This window comes from Chiroxiphia lanceolata, chromosome 18 (assembly GCF_009829145.1).
Source record: "Chiroxiphia lanceolata isolate bChiLan1 chromosome 18, bChiLan1.pri, whole genome shotgun sequence".
Taxonomy (NCBI): Eukaryota; Metazoa; Chordata; class Aves; order Passeriformes; family Pipridae; genus Chiroxiphia; species Chiroxiphia lanceolata.
In genome coordinates, this window is record NC_045654.1 from 4,577,202 (window position 1) to 4,598,541 (window position 21,340).

At 44.5% G+C, this 21,340-nt stretch overlaps 2 protein-coding genes and 1 long non-coding RNA gene across 8 annotated transcripts in view; 2 read left to right on the forward strand and 1 right to left on the reverse strand.

Annotated features, from left to right (window-relative positions):
* The window catches only part of RNF185 (ring finger protein 185), a 14,147-nt gene extending 992 nt beyond the window's left edge, over positions 1-13,155 (forward strand). For 3 of the 4 annotated variants that reach the window (XM_032705781.1, XM_032705780.1, XM_032705782.1), the window contains exons 2-8: positions 2,917-3,082; positions 4,148-4,376; positions 5,977-5,995; positions 6,603-6,715; positions 7,253-7,307; positions 9,240-9,357; positions 10,570-13,155. In XM_032705781.1, coding sequence (XP_032561672.1) covers positions 4,198-4,376; positions 5,977-5,995; positions 6,603-6,715; positions 7,253-7,307; positions 9,240-9,357; positions 10,570-10,667 — 582 coding nt within the window. In that variant the 5' untranslated portion in view covers positions 2,917-3,082; positions 4,148-4,197 and the 3' untranslated portion in view covers positions 10,668-13,155. The remainder of the gene's footprint in view (positions 1-2,916; positions 3,083-4,147; positions 4,377-5,976; positions 5,996-6,602; positions 6,716-7,252; positions 7,308-9,239; positions 9,358-10,569) is intronic. The other variant, XM_032705783.1, reaches the window with a different exon arrangement.
* The window catches only part of LOC116795783, a 20,000-nt gene continuing 7,868 nt past the window's right edge, over positions 9,209-21,340 (reverse strand). For both annotated transcript variants that reach the window (XR_004360158.1, XR_004360157.1), the window contains 2 exons: positions 20,598-20,689; positions 9,209-9,386 (listed from right to left, as the gene is read on the reverse strand). This is a non-coding gene — a long non-coding RNA (uncharacterized LOC116795783). The remainder of the gene's footprint in view (positions 9,387-20,597; positions 20,690-21,340) is intronic.
* Positions 13,434-21,340, forward strand: part of LIMK2 (LIM domain kinase 2) — a 31,424-nt gene continuing 23,517 nt past the window's right edge. The window contains exons 1-2 of one of the 2 annotated variants that reach the window (XM_032705762.1): positions 13,434-13,500; positions 15,989-16,088. In XM_032705762.1, coding sequence (XP_032561653.1) covers positions 13,485-13,500; positions 15,989-16,088 — 116 coding nt within the window. In that variant the 5' untranslated portion in view covers positions 13,434-13,484. Of the gene's footprint in view, positions 13,501-15,988; positions 16,089-19,141; positions 19,161-21,340 lie in introns of those variants that run through there. The other variant, XM_032705768.1, reaches the window with a different exon arrangement.

The following is a 21,340-nucleotide window of genomic DNA, read 5'->3' on the forward strand; positions in this document are numbered from 1 at the left end:
CTGGGCCCTCACCCCGGGAACAGGGGCTGTAACACAGAAGTACGTTGCAGAATCCCAATTAAAGAAACGAGGCCAAGCAAGGGCACGTTGGGCTGGAAGGCAAATGGCTGGTTTTGCAAGAGCAAGTGATCACATGAGTTTTGAGACCACTTCTTGCTAATACTGAAAAGCTGGTGCCCGATGCTGTGCAGGTTGCAGGAAGTGAAAAGATGAACTCGGGAAATGTTCCCAAGGAGTTAAAATGTAACATGCTTGGGAGACAGAAAAGAGTAAAAAGGTATCGAGAGATAAATGGATATTTAATGATTAACAGAAGGACAGTCGTGTTTGCTAAGAATATCTAAAAATTACTGTCAAGAAGTCAGTGTACTTTCTTCGAGGCCCTGTCAGCAATTATCAGCTGAGGTTACCTGGTTGTTGTACTTGAAGCCCAGGCAATTGTAATAGGTTAGGTATTAGATTTTTGTTTGACTTTTGAGTGGGTGTATTTATACTACTCTGAGTATTAGTTTTAGGTTGAGATAGAATTTCTGATGTTAATATTCCTTTTATAAAATTTGTCACACGTGTCAGAAAATGTCACTGTAGTGATAAGAAAAATAATCCAACAAGTTTTCTTTTTGATTTAAACTGCAAAAGGTTCAGGAACTAAATCCGAGCTTGTTTCGCAAACAAACTAGCTTTGGCTTATTTCAATTTCAGTAATCCTAGATAAAGTAAGATTTTTTTTTTTTCTGCATGCTTTAACTTGTAGTGGAAACTCTGCCAGTCTGGCTTGAAGTGTTTTTCCTATGGTTTTAGGGTTGGGTCAGTGTACCTTGGCAAATGCAGTCATTCTCATTTGCTGGGTTCAGAAACGTGACCTGTGACAGCAGCCATTCAGCTCCCGTTTTCCTGCTGTGCAGTTGTCCCCAGTACATTTACAGATTTAGTTTTTAAAGCGTTTGAGTAAAAGGTCTTTCTTGCTGCCAGTTGGTGAGATCTGTACCCAGTGCTTACACAATACATTTAAAATACTAAAAGAGGCCTTCCCCTGCACTTACCCCCATCGTGGACCTCCCGAGCTCCCGGCTGTCCCAGTGTCCCGTGTGCCTCCCGGAGGACCAGTTCCACCATCTCATGTATCTTCACCTCCGTGTCTTCTTCAGCTCCACCAGACTTTTTCATTTAGGAAGCTGACTTGCAGTAGAGCTCCTTGTTCATCTGCTTCATTCTTGGGTGTAGTAAATGTCAGAACGGTCTGTTGGGATATCATAGGGATCATGATTTAAAGGAAATAAACAGATAATATAGGTGGCTTTTAAGTAACAAAGATGCTGTTTTCTTGTCATTACCTAAAGACCAAAAAAGTAAGGAGAAAAGACAAGATCTCTGAATGCCCCCAGTTAGATATCAGCTGATTTTTATATCCTTTCACTTGTTTGCTACTTATCATGCTTCTAGGCTTGATTTGGAGACCAGGGTTTGGCAAACCTCCACTGGCAACTCTAAACTCTGTTTACTTAACCCCAAAAGTCATCTTCTGTACCAGTGTACTCACAATCTTCCTTCTGAACTCTAAATCAAAATGAAAATGGGGTTGGTTTGGCCTGTTGTCTTGATTGTTGGGTTTTTTAGCGTGTGGTTTGCTTATGGTTTGTTGGTTTGGGTTTTTTTTTCCCCTAAAGAGTTTTGTCTCAGAGTTGAGGTTCAAGTGACAGTTCAACAATTTTGAGCTCGTTCTACACTGAGAGCAGGTGAATTTGCAGTTGAACATTGACTTCAGGATCCACAGGGCACACTCACAAGTGACACAGTATATGATTAACAAATGGAAATGAGCCACTGGATACTGTTTCATGTTTGCTTCTTTGCACATGTGCAGCCGGACTGGCAGATGAACAGACCCAGCAGCGCTTGTTACAGACCTGGGTGTGCTAAATGATATCCCAGGGACAGGAGCAGATGTGTGAGAAGGCTTTTCAGGATGAGATTGATCATTTTTACTGTTGTGTTTTGATATATTTTTGATATTTTAAATTGGTTATATCCTAATAAATCATTGGGCCCAATCAGCCAGTGGACAAATAATTAGGAGGGGATCCCCAGTACAGACTAAGGAATGACCCTCTCTGTGACAGGGGATCCAGTACCTCTTGTGTTGTATCATTTCAATCCTTCTTCTTCTTCTTAGCCATTTTATTTCATTTCATTTCATACTGATATTTCACTAACTTGATGATTTATTAATTTTTCATAGTTACTGAAAGCTAAGGGGTTTTTTAGTAGGTGTTGGTGAAGATACAGATTCTATCTTTTTGATGAGTTTCCAGATTTGTGGTGTTAAATTTATGGGATTTAATTTGTAGAAAATTACCTTTTTTCCCACATTGTTTTAAGGAACACAGAAATTAATTTATTTGTCTCTTCTACATCCTTTCCTTGTGTTATATGTGAAGATATAAGACCCAGACATTTCTTGTGTCCATTCCATAAAGTAATGCTGTGTTTTTCACAGTGTGTTGAACTCCTTAGTTTTAATGAGGTTTTCTAAATTTTGATATTTATATATATGGGTCCAGGTTGGTGAGTTTTCACGTAAACTACTGAGCAAGACAGGCTGAAGATTCTGGTAGTGAGGATGTGTGAAAAATCCAAGTGTCTTTAGCATATAGTTTATTTGCTGGCAGCATTTCCATCTGCCTTGAACCGACAGGAATTTGGATTCTGTACAATGCACTGAGTGTAAATGAAGTCATGGTGTGAAATGCTGGGAGTCAGCAGTGCTGAAAGCAGCGTATGTTGAAGTGCAGCATCTGTGAATACAAAGCTGCCCTTCTGGGACACTGTGCAAAATGATGTAACTGTGTGAAAAAGCTCTGCAGAAATACATTCCACCTGCTGGAACTGAGTGTCTCTGCTGCAATACTTCACCAGGCTTGAGTGTGAGGCTTCCTTGACCGTGCTGTGGGATTGTATGTTATGAAAAAAGCTGCTGGCAGCAACAGCCAGAGATCCTGAGGTTTTCTTTTGCTGCCCTGCACCTGTTCTGCAGCTCTGCTACAAAGAGGTGACACCAAGGAAAGCCTTTAATGCCCGTGGGGTGAGTTTGCAAAAAAATTCTTCTGAAAAATTCAAGTTGCCCTTTGAAAGTGCTTCACTGTTTGTACACTTGCAAAAAGGTCAGATAATCACCTGTTTTTTTCTCATAACCTTAACTAAGTATTCCTGTTCCTGCAGTAGCCATGTAATGTCAGAGTTTCATGGAAAGCACAGTGGAATATTTTAAACATTTTTGTTTTAGTGAATTAATATATATCTAACTGCTGAAACTCTCTTAGTTCTTAGATTAAAAATATTACACTGCTAAGAGTGTTTGTTTCTGGAAATGTAAATGCCTTATACTGAGTCTCAAAGATTTAGGTACTGTGGAATTTACATATCAAGGATGAGACTGTGGAGGTTGTTGCTACTGAAATAAAATAAATGGTGTTCTCTGATAAATATGATGATGTTAATGAGTAGTGGGTAAAATTAAAGCGCATTAAGGTACCATTTTTAGTACTTCTGCATTACTACTGCATTAGAAATGCTTGATAGTTTGAAAGTACTAGAAATGTTTGATAGTTGTATCAACACATTGCTGTGATAGCAGCAATATACGGCTCAGGAGACAAATCAAGTTCTAAGCTGCCTTTGCTTATCATTATTATCATTAATATTCCAAACTAATGAACACTGAACTCTGCATTGTCAGTCTGTCCAAACTGAGACTGGCTTCATGATTAAATCCTATTTCAGACTGCACTTGCAGTTCTAACTTGTCTTGAATTTTGGAAGAGCGTGTGTGACTAGGTGAGCTCATTCCTCTTACAGCAAATGGCATTTCTGAGAAAATACAGGGGGTTTGTTTTGGCTGTGGATCTCAGTTGCTTATCAGTAACAGTAAAATACAGGTCACACACCAGCCAGGTCATACTACAGGACTGTAAAGTAGCTTAGTTGCTAAAAAAAGATCCCTCTTGGCTATGTTAGACTAAAACCATCAACAACAGGATTCAAGAGCTTCTTAGATAAATCACTACCAGTTTGGAATAGGACCAGAATGCAGTGTTATAATATCAAGAAGTTGGGTTTGTTTGGTTTTTTCCCCCTTTCTCACTGCTAGGATTCCAACAGGAAAATTTTCTTGACCTTGTGTCTGGGTAGTTCTTGAGGATGGCAAGCAAAGGACCCACAGCTCCTACATCAACCAAGAGCTCCAGCACTGGGGGGACCAGTGGCAGCAGCAGTAACGGTCCCGGGGACAACACTAATCAGGACAACACTTTTGAATGTAACATCTGCTTGGACACTGCCAAGGATGCAGTGATCAGCTTGTGTGGGCACCTCTTCTGGTAAGTGCTCTCACCCTCACAGCTCAGCCCAGAGATCAGCACCATCCAGCTGATCCCATAGAATCCTGTGCTTTTTATAATTTCAGATGTCAAATGTCCTGTATAAAATGAGTAAGGACCGTGGGTTTGGTTTAGGAGAAGCTTCTCAGCTGTTGTTCTTTGCTCATGGTCCAGGAGTGGGTTTCTTGCATCTTAAACTTCCTGTTCTTCTGGCCATTCCTGTAAGAGTTGGACTCGATGAGCCTTGTGGGTCCCTTCCAACTCAGAATATTGTGATTATTCTGTACAAGCAAACAAGCAGCCCCACACAGACAGTTCAGAGCTCATTGATACTGCTTGGTTTTGTGTGTTATTTTATTTGTGCTGTCTGGCCTAGCACAGACATCTTCTTTACCTAAACCTGCCTTTGAATCCAGGTTATGGAGGCCAAACTGTAGTTTTTCCCACAGGCTTGGCTGTTTTTTCCTTTGAAACCATAAAAAAATTAAAAAAAATAGGCAATAAGCTTTTCCATGTGGGATATTTCTCTTTTTCCATGGTATTGCAGTTGTAATAGGAACTTTTCAGTTCTTTGATCTGACATGGAAGTAATGTACAGCACAGATATAATACATGTGCAGCATTTCTAATTTGGGTAACTTGGTTTGAATATACTCTTTCTTGAATGTTAGGAAGTTATGAAGGATTGACATGGCCAAATGTGGGGGTTTGGGGGGTTATTTTACACAGGAGGCTAAATCTTTAATAAAAAGAGGTCTAAAAGAGCATTTCTTTTCTGTGTAAATGTATGTAACATCTGAAAATCCAGATTTTTATTTGAGGAGATGGAAAATCACTGGCTAATGGCTTGTTAAGATAAAATTAGATTGAATTATTGCACAAAGGGATCTGGAAGAATGGAACCTTAAAAATAGCATGTGTCTTGTCTGAATAGGGTTGTCGAGACCATTTTGAGAGCAGATGGCTGTTTGCAGTTTTGTCTTGTAGCCTTGTTTTCTTTGACCTTTTTTTAATTTGCCATATTAATTTACTCTGTATAATGGGAATTTTTCTACCCTGAGCAACTGGGTCAGATCTCAATAGCTGACCCTGCTCTGAGCATCAGGTTGGACTACAGGCTACCTGAGGTACTGTCCAGCCTGAGTTATTCCATGATTCTATGAATGTGGCTGATGTTTCAGCTAAATCTTTTAAGATCCTGAAGTCTCAGTACTGACATCTTGCTCATTTGCATCTTAGCTCAGAGATATCTTTCCATGGTATCAGAACAGCCAGTTTGCACAGTGATCCCCAGGATTGATGCAGCCTCTGTGTGGGCCTTTGGTGTGGAAGAGGATGAGGAATCGAAGGGGATATGCACAGAACCACCTTTGCAACTTAGATTGTGTAACCTGGAAGAACCAGTGGAGATCAGACTTGGGCTGTACTTTCAAAAATTACTTTAATGGGAGGTTACAGAACTGGCCCAGCTGGATTCCAGGGTTCTGCTGTGGCCAAGCCGTGCTGTCCGTGTACGTTTGTCAGATCGAGTTGTCAGTAACTAATTCTGTTTTCCCCCTTTTTCTGCTCTGCGAACAAATTGTCCTGGGAATGCTCACAGTTGGCCTTGTTTACATCAGGTAAGACAGGTTTCCTTTTACTTTGTCTTTCATCAGCTCCTGTTGCTCAATAAAGCCCTTGGTTCTCTGGAGTATCCCCCTCTTTTTAAATGTGCTTTTCTCTCCAGGGCAATCACAACCTGCTAATGCAACTGCATGTGCAACACCTTGCAAACTGCTCTTTCAGCATGAAAACTTAATTCTGTTCCACCTGAGTATTTCCAGTTTTGGTAGAATTACTGTAGGGGGTTCCTCTGCAGGTTTAAGTGCTGGGTGTACTTCTCTCTGCCTTTGTAATGTTTTACATTGTGGTACCTTATGGAAAAGCTGGGTGAAAGGAGGGTGTCTACACTTAGCCCTGGGCCTATGCAGGACTCTTGGCACTGTTTATTTCTTCATATTTTACTCCAGGGCAGGTCTGAATGTGTGCACATCAGTAAGTGGATCATACCAGAGCAACAGCCAAAGTGCCAGCTCCATTTTGGAGAGCACTTGGCACTTATTAAAATGGTTTGCTCTGGGGCTTTCTGAGGAATTGCTAAAGTCTCTCTGCCTGGCTGCAAATGAGGTTTGGATATTGTTGTTTTATGGTCTTTTACTAGTTTCCTTATCATGTCCTTTCTTTTAGTGGCTAGAGACCAGGCCAAACAGGCAAGTGTGTCCTGTGTGTAAAGCAGGAATCAGTCGAGATAAAGTTATTCCTCTGTATGGAAGAGGTAGCACTGGGCAGCAGGACCCCAGGTAAGAAACCTAAATACAACTATTTTTGTTTGAAAGCTAAAGATGAAACTTTAGTTAGCTGTCTTAAGATTAAACTGTCAAAGTGCTGGATTCATAATTTGTAATACTTTGTCAAAAGATAGATAGAACTGACATTTCTGCCAAATATTTCTGGCTTTTTCAGGGCCTGGGTTTACACACCTCATTTCATGTTCAACTGGCAATTCATTTGAATTTTAACTGGGTGTTAATTATCAGTTACAAGTGCCAGGTTGCAATGATTGTTATCTGGCTGGATAAGCTCCTATAAAATGTTCATGTCCTGAGTTTTTAGCCTGTGCAATGGGACTTCTGTTATTCAAAAGCACAGCAATAATTCAGGGATGTGCTGCTGAAGGTAAAGAAGCTGGGGGTTGGCTCTCACACACTGCTCCAGCTCTGCTGCAGCCTGGCCCTGTGGGACCAAGCTTTATGGTTGCTCTGCCTTATTAGCCAGGCTATTGCAGACACTGCTGTCATGTGTCCTTGCACTTGAGCTAATTTCATAACTTCCTGCAGAGAGAAAACTCCACCACGACCCCAAGGACAGAGACCTGAACCAGAGAACAGAGGGGTAAGTGAAGAAACAAGCTCAGGCCGATGAGTTGTTTTTGTTGATGGTGGTATTTATTCCTCCTGGAGGATATAGTGTGTGCTTGAGATCCTGTGTGAGGATCCTGCAGCTTACACATCTTGCTCATCCCCAGTTGGCTGGTCATGAATCATTCATAGCTGTGGTGTGGCAGAAAACTCCATTCCTACAGTACTCTTTAGCATCCCAAAGAACGGGCTAACTTGGATTGTGCTTTGTGAAAATGGCCCAGTGTGGTATCACTGGAAATGCTCTTCATGCTCAATTGTTTTCCATGTAAATACAAGGAACACTTTGCTTTGAAAATCCTTTGTGGAAATGTGTTTCCATCAAAATATACCTGTCATGGAAATACATAATTCATGTATGAACTGGGATTTTTGGCACTGAAACCTGCTTCTATAATTTCTGTGGGATGTTACTGTACCATGGCATTGCAAGCAAAAGAAAGTAGGTATCTGTTGGATACATGTTCATGTAGAGAGGGATCTCTGGTGTTGTTGAGGAGATGACACGGAGTGCATGTAAACAGCAGCTGGCACAGGCTGAGCAGACGTGGGAGAAGGCAGTAGGACAGTTCTTCAGCAGGACCTGATGAAACAATGGCACATTTCCATGTAACACAGCCTGGGGTCCTCAGAGAGGATTTATCTGCCTCGTGCTGTAGGCAAACAACTCTGCTGGGTGTGATTAAGGCACATTTCTGTATTGAATATGTTGGGAGCTCAGCTGTTAAGGGAATTGCTGCCTTATTAAATCAGCTTCTGCACCTTGTTTGAACCTTTGAGCTGGTGCTGCTGGAAGTCAGAGGAGTCTGGTACGAAGACCAGCAGCGATGTTCCTACAAGCTGTTCCCTACAAGCCCTGTACCTGCACACAGAGAGCTTTGCTGTCCCTCCTAGTTTATGGCAAAGTCCTTGAGAAGAGTCACAGTCAAAAGACCAACTCCTCAAATCAAGGCTCGATCCAGAAATGTTTGGCTTTTATTATATGAGTGAAATCATCTTTGTCCTCCCACTGTTGGGAGGTGACAGACCAGAGGGTCTTTCAGAATTGGTACCACTGTTTCAGTTCTGAGATGAGAGGGCAGGTGGCTGGATTACAGAAGTGTGGGCTCTCAGCAGTTTCTAAACATGACACAACTCTCTAGATCCACACACAGCTGGTTCTCCAGTAGCACAGTGCTTCTCCACAGCAGGATTCATCTCCATTCACAAGACTTGTCTTTTGACTTGATGTGGTGTTTTAGTCTGGATCCCATGGGGTCAGTGTTGCATTGTAACTCTTCCTTTTTTCCTCCTTTCTTTATGTCTTGCATTCCTGCCCCAGGTGACTTTATCTGACACCTTAATTAGAGTCCCCCTGGTAAATTTTTTTTTGTACTATTCCTTATAATGCTCTTTGCATCCCACTGGCAATTTATCACTTCACTGAGTGTTTGAATGACACACATGTATCAAGACAATCAATGTAGATTATTTTTTTAAAATGCCTTTCTTATAGTTATGTGGCTAATAGCTATTAACACACAATACATTGTTTAGATATTCTAAATAGGATCGGTAATGTTGATTTTGATACATTGGCAAATATCTACTACTTTAAGCTGGGAAATGTTACAGATACACTTTTGTGAACTTGTGGCTTTCGAGCAAAAACTGTGGTTCCTAGTTTTCATTTTCTCAGAGTTTTGGGTTGCTCTGAGAAGTTTGCTACTGTGTGAAACATTTTAAAACCAGAACTAAGGAAATGTTTACAATAGTGTGTCAGAGGGAAAGTTGTCAGACAGCATGGCCTCCCTTCAGGTGGAGGAGAGCCAGAGGGAGGGAATGTCTGCACTTCTACACAATATTCTGAAATAGGCTTTAAATGATTGTTACCTTTTTTTGTCTCCTGCTGCTTTGTTCTCTGCAGGGATTCCAGGGCTTTGGCTTTGGTGATGGTGGCTTCCAGATGTCCTTTGGAATTGGGGCGTTTCCCTTTGGTATATTTGCAACAGCCTTCAACATAAACGACGGGCGACCTCCTCCAGGTACCACGGATCCACCTCCTCCAAGGGTCCTGTCACAAACATGTGTTACAAACTGCCTTGTAACTCTTAAACAAATAACCTGCTAAATGACAGAATGTTCTCAGCAATAACAAGTGCTGTGAATAGAAACACAACATGAGGGCAAACTCCCAGCCCAGAACATGGTTTATGGCTGACACATTTTGTACATGGGCTCATAAAGAAGCAAGTTTGTCCCTTCCATATCATTTAAAGGCCCTCCTGGGAGAACAGTGGCACTGGAAACTTCTCCCTTTTCATTCAGATGTCTCCTCTGGTACTCAGCAGACTCCCTCTGAAAAATGAGACAAATTGGACTAGAGTTTCTAATAATAAAAAGGAGTCACTAGGGGTGTATGAAGGAGACCTAGATTTTGAAAACAGCAGGAAAGGACCATTTCCTGAAAGATGAGAAGGAAAAATTTAAACGTGCTCTGTACCACGAAATAATGAATGCAAAGATTGTTCCTTTTTCAGAAATTTATCTCTGAGACAGTCATCTCTATTCCACAAGAAGTAACTTTCCAGTGAAATTGTTTTGCTGGTTTTGATTAACAAAAACCAGTTGGGTTACTTCAAGTGGTGACCTTGCTCTCTAAAAATTAAGTAATCCCTAGAAAACCTCTTCCCCATCTGCACTGGAGACAATCTGAGTCTGTCTGTTTTGAACAAGAAAACTTACTGCCCAGGATTTTCTGGATTTCCTCTGTGAATGGTAGTGCCTGGCAAATCTTCCACCATGTCATATGGCACAGGAATTACGAGGAAGAAACTCATTCTTCATGTCACAGCTGTGTTGCCACAGTCCTGTGCTATCCTTGGGTCCAGTTACCTTCCCTATTAACCATAGTTAAGTGTCCCCTAAAAATCTGTGTGTGTGGTGGCTGAGGTAGGAGTGTGTAAATATGTGCAGTTCCAGAAAGGCACAGCTTGAGTTTTAGAGCTCATGTGCTTTTCATTAGTTCTCTTGGCCAGGGCTGCACAGGCAGCTCTGACCCTTTTACCATTTCCTTGTTCAGAGGTTTCACCTTGGTGGGAAGGAACAGAGGCAGCTCAGGTAGAGGTAGTGAAGTTCCTTGGGAACAGTGAACTTGGCTCAGCACTGTCTACTGTGTTCAGAGTATGCATGATCCTGGAGAAGAGGAAGGAGCTGAACTGTTTTTTGTTTCTTTTTTTTCACTTCCTGTTTTCCAGCTGTTCCAGGGACTCCTCAATATGTGGATGAGCAGTTCCTTTCCCGCCTCTTCCTGTTTGTGGCACTGGTGATAATGTTCTGGCTGTTGATTGCATAAATCTTTTCCATTATTCTATATATTCATGACCAACAAGGCCACTGAAAGTTACAAACTGCATCCCCATCCCACTTTAAACCTCTTGGTCTGGTTCCGTAGCTAACTATGGGCTTCAGGAATTGGTGGTACCACAGCACAATGAGGAATCTCGCATTTTGCACCAGAGTTGGAAATTAAACATTGGTTAAAAAGCGTATTTCAGCTCAGATATCTTGTACAACAGGTTCCTGCCACAAACCACGGGCCTAGCGTTGAGCTGTGCTCCCAAGGGAGTGCTGCTCTGAAATCCTGTGCCAATCAGTGACACCAGGTCTGTGGGACAGACAGGGACCCCCAGGTCCTGGGGGTTTCCTGGGCAGGTCAGGAAACTTCTCCAGTGTGACCAGTATCTCATGCTTTGCAACCACGATGGATCTGCCAGAGCTGCAGATGTTATTTAATGTCTCCATCGACATCCAGCCTTCTCCAGGAAATCACCTGCAGCACTGCTGACACTCTTTGGGCACAGCACGTGGTGCAAATGGAACCAGGTCCGGAGACTGGTTCCTTTTCCTGCTGTTGTTTCCCGGCGTGATGGAAACCCCTTCCTGACGCGGTTCTGACGGCTGCTGGAAGAAGGGATACAAATTTATGCTGCAATTTTTTAAAGCCTGAACATGCTGGAGCCAGACACTGGAAGGATTCTCTGGCTGTGGAGCCAGGTGGGGCTGGACACAGCCGCTGCCTCACCCAGCCCAGTTCCTCACTGACCAGCAGTGTTTCTCCCCTGGCTCTGCACAGCCCCGGGGCTGCACTCGTGGATAATCCCCTCACCCCTCACAACCTCGTCACGGTAGCGACAGTTATCCCCTCCCAAGGCTTTGAGACTTTCTACACAAGGTCACGTCCTCCAAATAAAATCCTATTACAGATCCGAGATCAGCTCGTTCGGGGAGAGGAACAAAAGGCATCTTTACGTGAGGTTTGAGGTTAAACCTGTCATACTGTAAAATTGCACAGGAGGAAAAATGAGATCCTGCCTTTGCCAGCACATGCACGGTAGGGAACACTTGGAAGACCTTCTCTCTGCAGGTGCACACAGCTTCTCCGAGCCACAGCAGAACGGCCACAGCACAAGAGTCTCTGCAGTATCTACCAAAGAGTTTAATTTGAAGTGCTGGAGGAGACCACAACCATTAATGTGCTGAGGGGATATTTCAGAAGGTGAGCACTCTGTAGCCATTTTGGAATCCTGCTGGGTATTCAGCTTTAAAGAGTACTCCTGATGTATTTGTGTAGATTCCTTCACAACAGCAGATACGAGAGATTCCCTAGCAAGATTAACAGTTTTCATATTTCTCTGACTAGGCAATTCCATTTTTTTTTCTCTTATTGTTTTTAGATTGTTTCGATTCAGGTGGCTGATAGTCTCATTGATTTCCTGCAAGATGAATATTGTGACTTCTCTGACAATAGACAGAAAACTGACAAAACAAATCAACAAATAGAAACTTTGTTTCAATAGCTTGGGGTTTTTCTAGTGTATAAGGAAGAGGTTCCTGGGCAGGACACCTTAATTGTTGTAGAAGCTTATTTATGTGATTATAAACTGTTCACTTCTAGTGTCAAGACAGAGGATGACTGAAGTTTAACTTGCCTACCTCCAAAACTCCATCTGGCAAGTAGAATGTTGCAAAGCTTCTGCAGTGTTTTGCCACATGTGGTCAAATTTATACCTGACTGGATGATAGTCTGGCACAGTATATTGCTCAACTATTTATAGTTGAAGTGGTGCTTCAGCTTTTGTTGTGTGGCACTTTTGGGAAGCTGAACTTCTGCACAGGGTTCTTCCCAAGTGCATAACATGTAACTGGGGCCCTTTCCAGGAGAAAGGCTGTTTGTGTGGCTGTCCTGCAATGTCGCAGCTTCGGGCTCCTCTCCTGCTCCTCTCCTGCTCAGCCAGCACCACCTGCTGATGGGAAGGGAGGGCCCATGTGATGGGAAGGGGTGGATTCCTTCTCCTTTTTGAGTGGAGAAACTCGCTGCTGGGAGCAGAGGTCGTCCAGGGAGGAGCAGGGTATCCCTTGGAAGCCTTTTTCCCATAAAGAGGAGAGAGAACTGACTGCAATAGGTTCAAGAGGTATTGAAACATATTTAACTAGGACTTATGTTTTAAAATACGGAATTTTAATGCATTGGGGGGGCTTTCCATCTATGGGTGAGAGATATAATGGATTTAGAGGAGGCTGCAGAAACATGACTGAGAGCTCTTATTTTCGGGCAATTCCAAGATGAAATAGTCTAAAAGTGTTAACGCTTGGTTCCCCCCTTTCCCCGGTGTGCTTTTGTATGTACCCCTGCCCCGCACCCGCCCGCACACGGCCCGGACGGCTCGGTTAGTGCGTTACCGTTCTTCCTTCTCCTCCTCCTTCTCCTCCTCCTCCTCCTCACTAATTTTCACTGTTGTGAAAGTGATTTAGAATTAAAAAAAAAAAAATGGTTTTACATTGACCGGAGTGCGCCGCCGTTCCTTCGGGGGGCCGGGAGCGGCGGGGACGCGCCTCCCTCAGGGGGCCGGGGGGGCGGGGCCCGCCCAGCGCCGCGCCCGCCACGGCACGTGCGGGGCGGGGCCGTGGGGCAGCACGCGCTGTCATTGGCTGCCAGCGCGGAAGGGGCGGGGCGGCTGGGGCGGGGCGGCGCGGGGATTGGCGGGCGCGGCGGGCGGGCGGTGCCGATTGGCCCGCGGGGAGGAGGAGGGCGGGGCGCGGGGCCGCGGGAGGCGGGTCCAGGTGCGGCGGGACCCACTGGCGACGGGCGGGAGCGGGCGGAGGGCGCGGGATGGAGGCGCTGCCAGGTGAGCTCGGGCCGGGCCGGGCCGGGCTGGGCCGCACCCCCGCGGGAGGGGCCGCCCTCCGCCACCACGGGCGCGGGGCGCGGTCACGAGGCCACGGCTCCCCCCCGGTCCGTTATGCGGGCGCCGGTGCGTCGTTTGTGCCGCGGGGAGGCACCTGCGGGGCTCGGCAGAGCCGCTGCCTTCGGAGCCCGCGCCTTGGCCGGGTGTCAGCCCGTGTCCGGGTAGCGGGCTGCAGCCGGCCCGTGGTTCCCTCCGCCGGTCCGCGGCTCCACGCGCGGCGCGGGGGGTTCCCGGAGGTCCTGGTGCAGCGAACCCCGCGGGGAAGTGATGGAGGTGCGGCCGCAGCCCGCACGGGATTCCGCAGCGCGGGTGCCGCCGGCCCGGCTGCCCTCGGCCCCGTGTCCCTCTCGGGGTCCCGCGGTGCTCCCGGGGCTCGGCCGGTGCCCGCCGGGGCCGCTCCTCGCTGACCGCCCCTCAAACATTCCTGCCGTCCTGGGGGACTCGGCAGGACCTGCTACATTGATTATGTCCGTTTGCTTTTCCTTCGCGCCGTTTCCTGCTCTGTTTTGTTCATTTCCGTCGTTTCTCCTGGATACTGAACAGTTTCAGTCGGATTTAGGACTGTTCGTTTCCGTTCTGAGCTAATCAGCCTTCCCAGGGACGCTCAAACAGATGTAGCACCGCAGCAGCGTCAGGCGGCTGCTGCCGGGGCTTGGGAGCTCGTGGGTCAAGTCCTGTGTGATGGTTGTGGAGGAATCTGTTGCTTTTAGTCAGCTGTGGCGCAGTCCTCGGTCTTTACATGGCTCTAACGGGATCCGCTGACCAGCCTGACATGTGTTCCTTGTGCTGGTGGCACTGAAGGGTGGGCACGGAGCTGCAAACTGTTTTGCAGGTGTTTTTGGCCTGCAGCGATTCCACAAGTTTAGCTGACTTCCAGGGCTTGCCCTGCTTGGAGAGGAGAGTCTCTGCTGCCTGTACATGCAGGTACAGGCACGTGTGGCTTTGCCTTTTATTCTCAAGCCCATTTGGTGGGCTGAAAAGCAATTTGCTTTATAGAAGAACATGGGTAGTGTCAGCTTTTTCCAAGTTTCTCCTAACCCTTACTCTGCTGTGCAGGTCTGAGCTTAGGTGCAGTTCTTGGTGTTCTGGAGAGCAGGAGGGCACAGGGGCAGGTGCTCCCAGGTGTGGAGCCGATGCCCAGTTGGGAACTGAAGTGGCAACTTACACCACATGTCCCCTTTGAATGAATCCTCTGAGCCCTGCAGTCTGCAGGGAGACGTTTCTGGGTGCTGCCAGTCTGCTGGAGAGAGTGGTGTCTGTGGCTGAGCGACAAGTGGTTTTCCTCCTAAATCACTACTTGTGTAAAACGTGCAAGATCTTCACCTTGGTTAATTTTAAACATTGTCGCTGACCTACACGGTGGGGTCAAAGTGCATGGAAGGCTGATGGCTTCTGTTTTGTGTAGCTTCAAGGAACTTAACCATGGTATTGACTTGCCTGAGCAACTACCCAGTTGTAACGTTCTTTGGAAAATGGAAGTTCGTGGTTTGTGGTTTTCCTTCTCTAAGTGCACTTTTTTTCCTTATGCAGCCCTTAATGCAAGCAAACTGTTGGTAGCAGGAAGAAACAGGTTTGAGATCTGCTCAGCACATGCTGGTTGTGCCCTCCTGTGCTCATCCGGATCCCTGACTCTTTAGTATGCCCGCACTGCTGTTGGGATTTGGGATAGCATTTATTTGTGTGCCAAATGCTCTTTGTACACAGGCTTTCATTCTGTTTTCCTAGCTTGCCTGCATCTAAGGAACCAGCTCTGAGGCTTTCTGGCAGTTCTAGCAGAAACTATTATAACTCTATTATAACTATTTAAAATATTTTCTGAAAGGGCAATAGGCCAGTAGCATCACTCTCTCTTCCTAAGTCTGACAGTAGCCTGGTGTTGGCTGTACAGCCTCTACAGGAATATTCATTCAAGTGGGTAATTCCTTCCCGGTAGTCAAGTTGTTCTCTACTGAATAAAGTTTGCCTTTCCTTTCTTTCAGTTCTGGGAAATCCATTTAATTATACAAATGAGAACAAATGCTGTGTGCTGAGTCAGTGGTGTGGGGAAAGCAGTAGCGTGGCTTCCTGGCCTAGTGTCGTTCTCTATGGGAATTGTACTGGAGCAGTCAGCCTTCCTGAAGTCTCTGCTCTGGCAGAGCTATAACTGAGCTGGTTTATGTGGAAAGTCATATTGCTTCCTCCTCCAGAATGTGAAGGAGCAGATGTCATGTCCGAAGGAAAAAAAAAAGTAATATCTAAGATGTCAGAGTTTGATTTGGGAGCTTCACTCTCATGAGTTACAGACTGCCTGGTGTTGTTTTAACTTTCCAAGTGTGAAGACTTTCCTGCCTGTTAATTAATTTAGGGTTATTCTTTAAGAGGGAGGCAGCAATCCTTGTTTTCTCTGATGTAAACTGGTTGCTGTTTGTCATGTTATCCCTGCATGCAGGTGAAGAAGTCTGGAGATGTCTGGGATGTGGGGACAGCATCGCTGCGGGGCAGCGCCTCTACAAGACTGTCAACGAAGCCTGGCACATCTCCTGCTTTCGGTAGGTAGAGCTTTGGCCTGTTAAACCCTCCTCAGGCTGTTCTACTGGCTTGGGACCTGGTGCTGAAGTACCTGAGTGAAGTACCAACATAAACCAGGAGCTGTCCCTGTGATCTCTGTGCCTGAGCTGTTCTGAGCGTCCGGTCCCAGCATCAGTCAGACACTGCCTGGCAGAGGGTGGCCGTGCTGACGCACACGGGATAAAGTGCAAATAAAAGCTCTGATTTACTGGTGGCAGCAGAAGCCATGGGCTGCACGCTTGCCTTCAGCTGCATTCCAAAGTAGTGCCCAGGCAATTTGCATAGCCTGTTGCTTTGTCCATGTGTGGCAGGTGCAAGGTGTTATCAGGGTGCTGATACAGGGGAGGGAGGGCAGGGAGATCTTGCCTTTTGCTTTCTCTCCTTTTCAGACACTTAAGACAGACAAACTTATGAAATCTGTTGGATAATGTTGCTATCAGCAAGGAAAAAAAGGGATATCTGCATGGGTTTTTCTGGTGGTAGGAGTAATGCCCCTTGTCAGTGTTTCATGAACATTCAGTCCAGTTTTCATGCTCCAGAACCACATTTCTGAAGGGGCCTGTACTTTTGAGAGGGGTTGAGAACCTGCAGCTTCTACTGGCTTCTGTGTTGGCTTGGGTCTGGAGAGGCTAATGTTTTGGATACTGTCAAAGAAAATGGGGGGAAAGGAAGCCAAAGTGTGGCTTTGGAGGAATGTTTGCTGTGCCAAGATAAGCATCTACTGTCCTCGTTTAAAGAACAAAATACCCCAACTTTGCTGAAGTGAGGATTATGGTTATTGGTGTATTTAAAAGAAAGAAAACATCTCATGCTGCCAAAGCAGTGCTGGCTCTGTTGATTTGGAAAATGCTGTGAGTTACAATGTCACATTAATAATCACAATTACAGCTTGATATCTTGACAAATCCCAGTATTTTGGGTTTGAGTGTTCATGTTTAGCTGTACTGAGGCAGCTTGTCTTACTCCTGGTTTTCTCTTCTCCCTAAAGAACTAGTATTCTGTTGTTGAACTTCCCTAGGTTCTGCTAGTAGCCAAACCCAAAGCTGTGTGTGCTGGAAGTCTGTCTTTCTTGGGTGTATTTCTCTTGTGGGTCTTGACTTGCAAATGTCTTGGTGCTTCTTGCTCTTGGGGCTGTCAAGGTGGGGAACAGCTGAGCTGGAGGCAAATCCTGCCCTTGGGGAACTTCACAGAGTTTGATATCAGAGATTATATTGTAGAGTGGAAGTTTGGTGGTTGGTTCTGGGTTGGTTTGTTTTCTACAAGTGAAGACACCAATTTTCCTCCTGAGCTGTGTAATAACCGTTTGCATTTTCTGAGGCACCTCTTGTGCTCGGTGCTTTTGCCGAGCTCTGGCACCCGGCTCGGCTGCTGTGCTGAAAGAACAGCTGGAATCTGCAGCAAAGGAAGCTGCCCTTCCCTTTTTCCTACTTCCAGGAGAGGACTCTGCACAAAAACAAAGTTTCCAGTTTGCCCTGGGTTCCTCCTTTTCTTCTGTTGTCCCCAGACCATGCTGAGCAGCAGTCTCGTGCTTGATATCCCAAAGCCAAACTTTAGAAAGGCTCTGAGGGAAGGAGCCTTTGGCAGCTGGGAGCTGTGAGTTCCGGCAGCCCTTGTGGAGTGTTTTTTACAGTCTTCCTGTGGATTAGCTGACTCCCTGGCCTGGCACATAATTTCTCTAATGCTGATTGGCACCGCTCCAGGCTCGTTAGCTCTGTTTATTCTTGGTCAGGCTTGGCTCTGGCAGGAGCTGACGTACATCCATGTCTCTGAGGATTTAAGTTTTTGTCACTTCCCTCCTTCCTCCCACTGCCTGTGCAGGAGCTTTGTCTCTGGAACCTGCGTTTTCTCTGCTGTGGCTTGAGGGACGAGCAAATCCCTGTCCGTGTATCTGGGATATTTTAAACTGTTCCTTGGCCAGCTGGTCCTTAGGCTTGAATCCGCTGGGTTGGATCTGGCTGAGGACGTTTCTTAGACGTTTGTGTCACGATGTCTGTTGTGAATTAACTCTGAATGTACTTTTGTGCCTCTGAACTCTGTTGAGACAGCGCACACTTTCAGAGGTCACTGCTTTTCACGGTTCAACTGGATTTGGAAATTGCATTGCACAGAACTTCAAACATTACACCAAGAAAGGGAAGGAGAGAAGTGGCAAAGTACCTTTTTCCTAGGGCTGGATCACTTTTACCTCAGGGGATTATTGGAAGAACTTTTTTTGGCCCACAGCTTGCTGGTTTTATTGTTTTCAGTCCCAACTTTTTTCCATATTACGAAATAGAAGGTAATACCCTGAATTATACCTTTGAATAAAGTGTTATTACCAGGTTTTATTTTTGGTGGTTTGTGTTGTTTTTGTTTTCCCACTGTTAATGACAAATGAAATTAAAGACAATTCCCACTTTCTGTAAAGATATTGCATATTTGAATTGGAGTAGGATGGGATGAGAAGACCCAGATGTAGCTGCATGGCTTTATCTTAAGGACACAGTATTTGTTAAAAAGCCAGTTTTGATTGTTTGGAAACCATTAATTCAGATCCAGCTTGTAGACTACATGCAGATGGAAAATGCTTTTGGATACATAGGAAGAAAATAATTGGAAATGGTGGTTGGAATTCCTACTGTAGCAGGGTGCTTAAGAACTTTTTTAGGAAGGAAGAGAGCTGAGGTTCAGTTCCTTCCTAACCATGAAATAACAGAGGATGTATATTACCGTGGTCTATAAAATCAATCTAATTTAAGTAGCCAAGCAACACAGACTTGCAGCAGAAATCTCAACCAAAAACCAAACCCTGAAAAACTGTTCACAGTATATCTTCAACAAAAGTAACAGAAGGTGATGAATTAATGATGATTTTACAGTTACAGATTTAAAAATATACCAGTTAGTTTGTACCAAAACCAGCTAATTAAAAGCTGAAACATCATCAGGAGTTTGAAGAGTAGAAAAGCTCATCTTCCTTTTTTTTTTTTTCCCCAGAAGAGGAAAGGGAAGCAGAAAAAATTTGTATGAATCCAAAATTTTTCAGTACTAGGTCTAAAGCACTGGAGATGATGGTGAGCAGAAACTATTAATCCAGTTTGAACAAATATTTCCTTTTTACTTAATACATCAGATTTTTATGGATATGCAATGCAATGTGACCTCAGGAAAAATTCTCATGGCTTTCTGTTTCCTTATGACATAATTTGTGACTACCTTAAAAGTATAAACAACTGTGTGGCCAAAAGGTGTAAACTTTTGGTATCTGACTAAATATGTATTAAGTATTTTTATACTGGTCACATTTAAGTGATTGTAAGCAGTAAATTGACTTTGCTGTAGAAGATTTTGGCTGATATTAAATAGCCTTGAAATAGTTAAGAAATTGTTTAAAGTTTAAATTAAACTGTTTAAATGAAATCTAAAGTAATAAACCAAAATTTAAGTCACAGTAAAAACTGCCTTATTACCTGGAGTTAAATTAGTTCCCTGACAGGCTGTTTAGGGTTGCTTGCACTGTTTTTGGATGTGTTGCTCCATTTCAGTCCCTGTTAACCTTTACTGGGGCAGGAACTAAAACACAAGGACTGTTGTAACCACCAGAGGGTTGTTCTCTCTGAATGGATACTTTGAAAAAATGGAACAGTGTTGGCAGAGTGCAGGAGAACTCCTGGCTCTGTCTCCTGCTGGTATTCTTTAGTGAATTTGAAACCAATCCTCCTTCTGACCATTTCTCGGTAGTGGAACAAGGTTAAAAGTAGATTCTTCCCAGAATCCCTCGTCTCTGCAGTGTGACAATTGTCCATGGGTGGAAAACAGCCCTGGATTAGCTCCCTGTGCATCCAGGGGATGCCCTAAACTCCAGGCTGCTGAGCAGAAAGAGAATCACTGTTCATTTACCAGCTCTAGTGATTTGATTTGATTTGATTGTCTTACACAGATGCAGTTCTCCTATACTGAATGCCATTTTTTTCCTATACTAAATACTATATTTTGTGTGTTATAGAAATATTTGTTTGCTCAGCAAAATTTAGTAAATCACTTTGATTCTTTTTACATTTGGGGGCAGGGGAAGGTAAGCCAGGCAAACTTGTGTTAAGACTGTATATAGTTAAACCTGGTTTAGGGGTACAGGATAAACTAGGTGACTTCTGAGGGTATTTTTCTAAATCTGTATTCTGTTTTAGTATATCCTCTAACCATCAACTTACATTTGAAGCAAGTAATTTCTGTGGCTTAAGAATGATCAAGAAATTGGTCACTTAATCTCCAGTCACTGTAGGGTTTGGTCTCCCATACTGTTTACTAGCACTTAATTATCCTCAGTATTAAAACCTTTGGCACAATCTTCAGAAATCCCCTGTGTTGCAATTTAAATCGATTTTTTTTTTAGACATGGTCACAGAAAACAAGCTTTTCCCCCTGCTTCTGTAATCCATATAACCTTTTCCAGAAAGCAGCAATCGTGTCTCCCATCAGTCCCTCCCAGACAGAAGAAACCCTGGACTTACTTTTTTCTCCAGACTGTATTTTCTGGACTTTAGATCACTTCTGTTGGTTCAAACTGGCACAGGCCTTCATTTTCCAAAAGCAGCTTCCTGCCCTAAAAACAAATGGATGTATATGAAGCACAAATGTAGAAATGTGGACACGTGAAGATGTAAGCAAAGGTATATATTAAATTAATTTAAATTGTGGGAATGTTTGGTGCTTTGAATCTTCCTTTAGCTTTTCAGCTGCAAGCACAGGGCAGGTTTGTACACAGAGCAGCTGAATTTGAGAGCAGGGCAAAGATCAGTAGTAACAAAAGGCAGCTGAATTAAGGTAGAAGCAGGAAGAAAAGAATCTCCTCCTCTTCCCTGTCTTCTCCAGTTTCTGGCAGTTACAGAAAGCTAATGACAGGGCCTCAGAGGTGAGAGCTCTCCACTAATCCTGCAGACCCCTGGGAATGCTGCTTTGGTGGTGTCTTCATCAGCATTGAAATTTGCCAGCTCACTATCAGATTCAGGGAGAAATAGTTGCCTCTTAGTGCACAAATCACCAGGACTGTTGAAGAGTTCACAGATTCAAAAGAACAATGAAGCACTTTGCAGGTGGCCACATTCCTCAGGGAATCTATCAGCTGCAGGACCTCGATGACCACCCTTTGTGTTTAAGGAGGAATGGGGCATTCCAATCCAAACTTTCTTTTAGTTGTCTCGGCAGCTTGTCCTTTAGGGCGCTGTTATCAGAGCATTATCACATCAAGGTAACT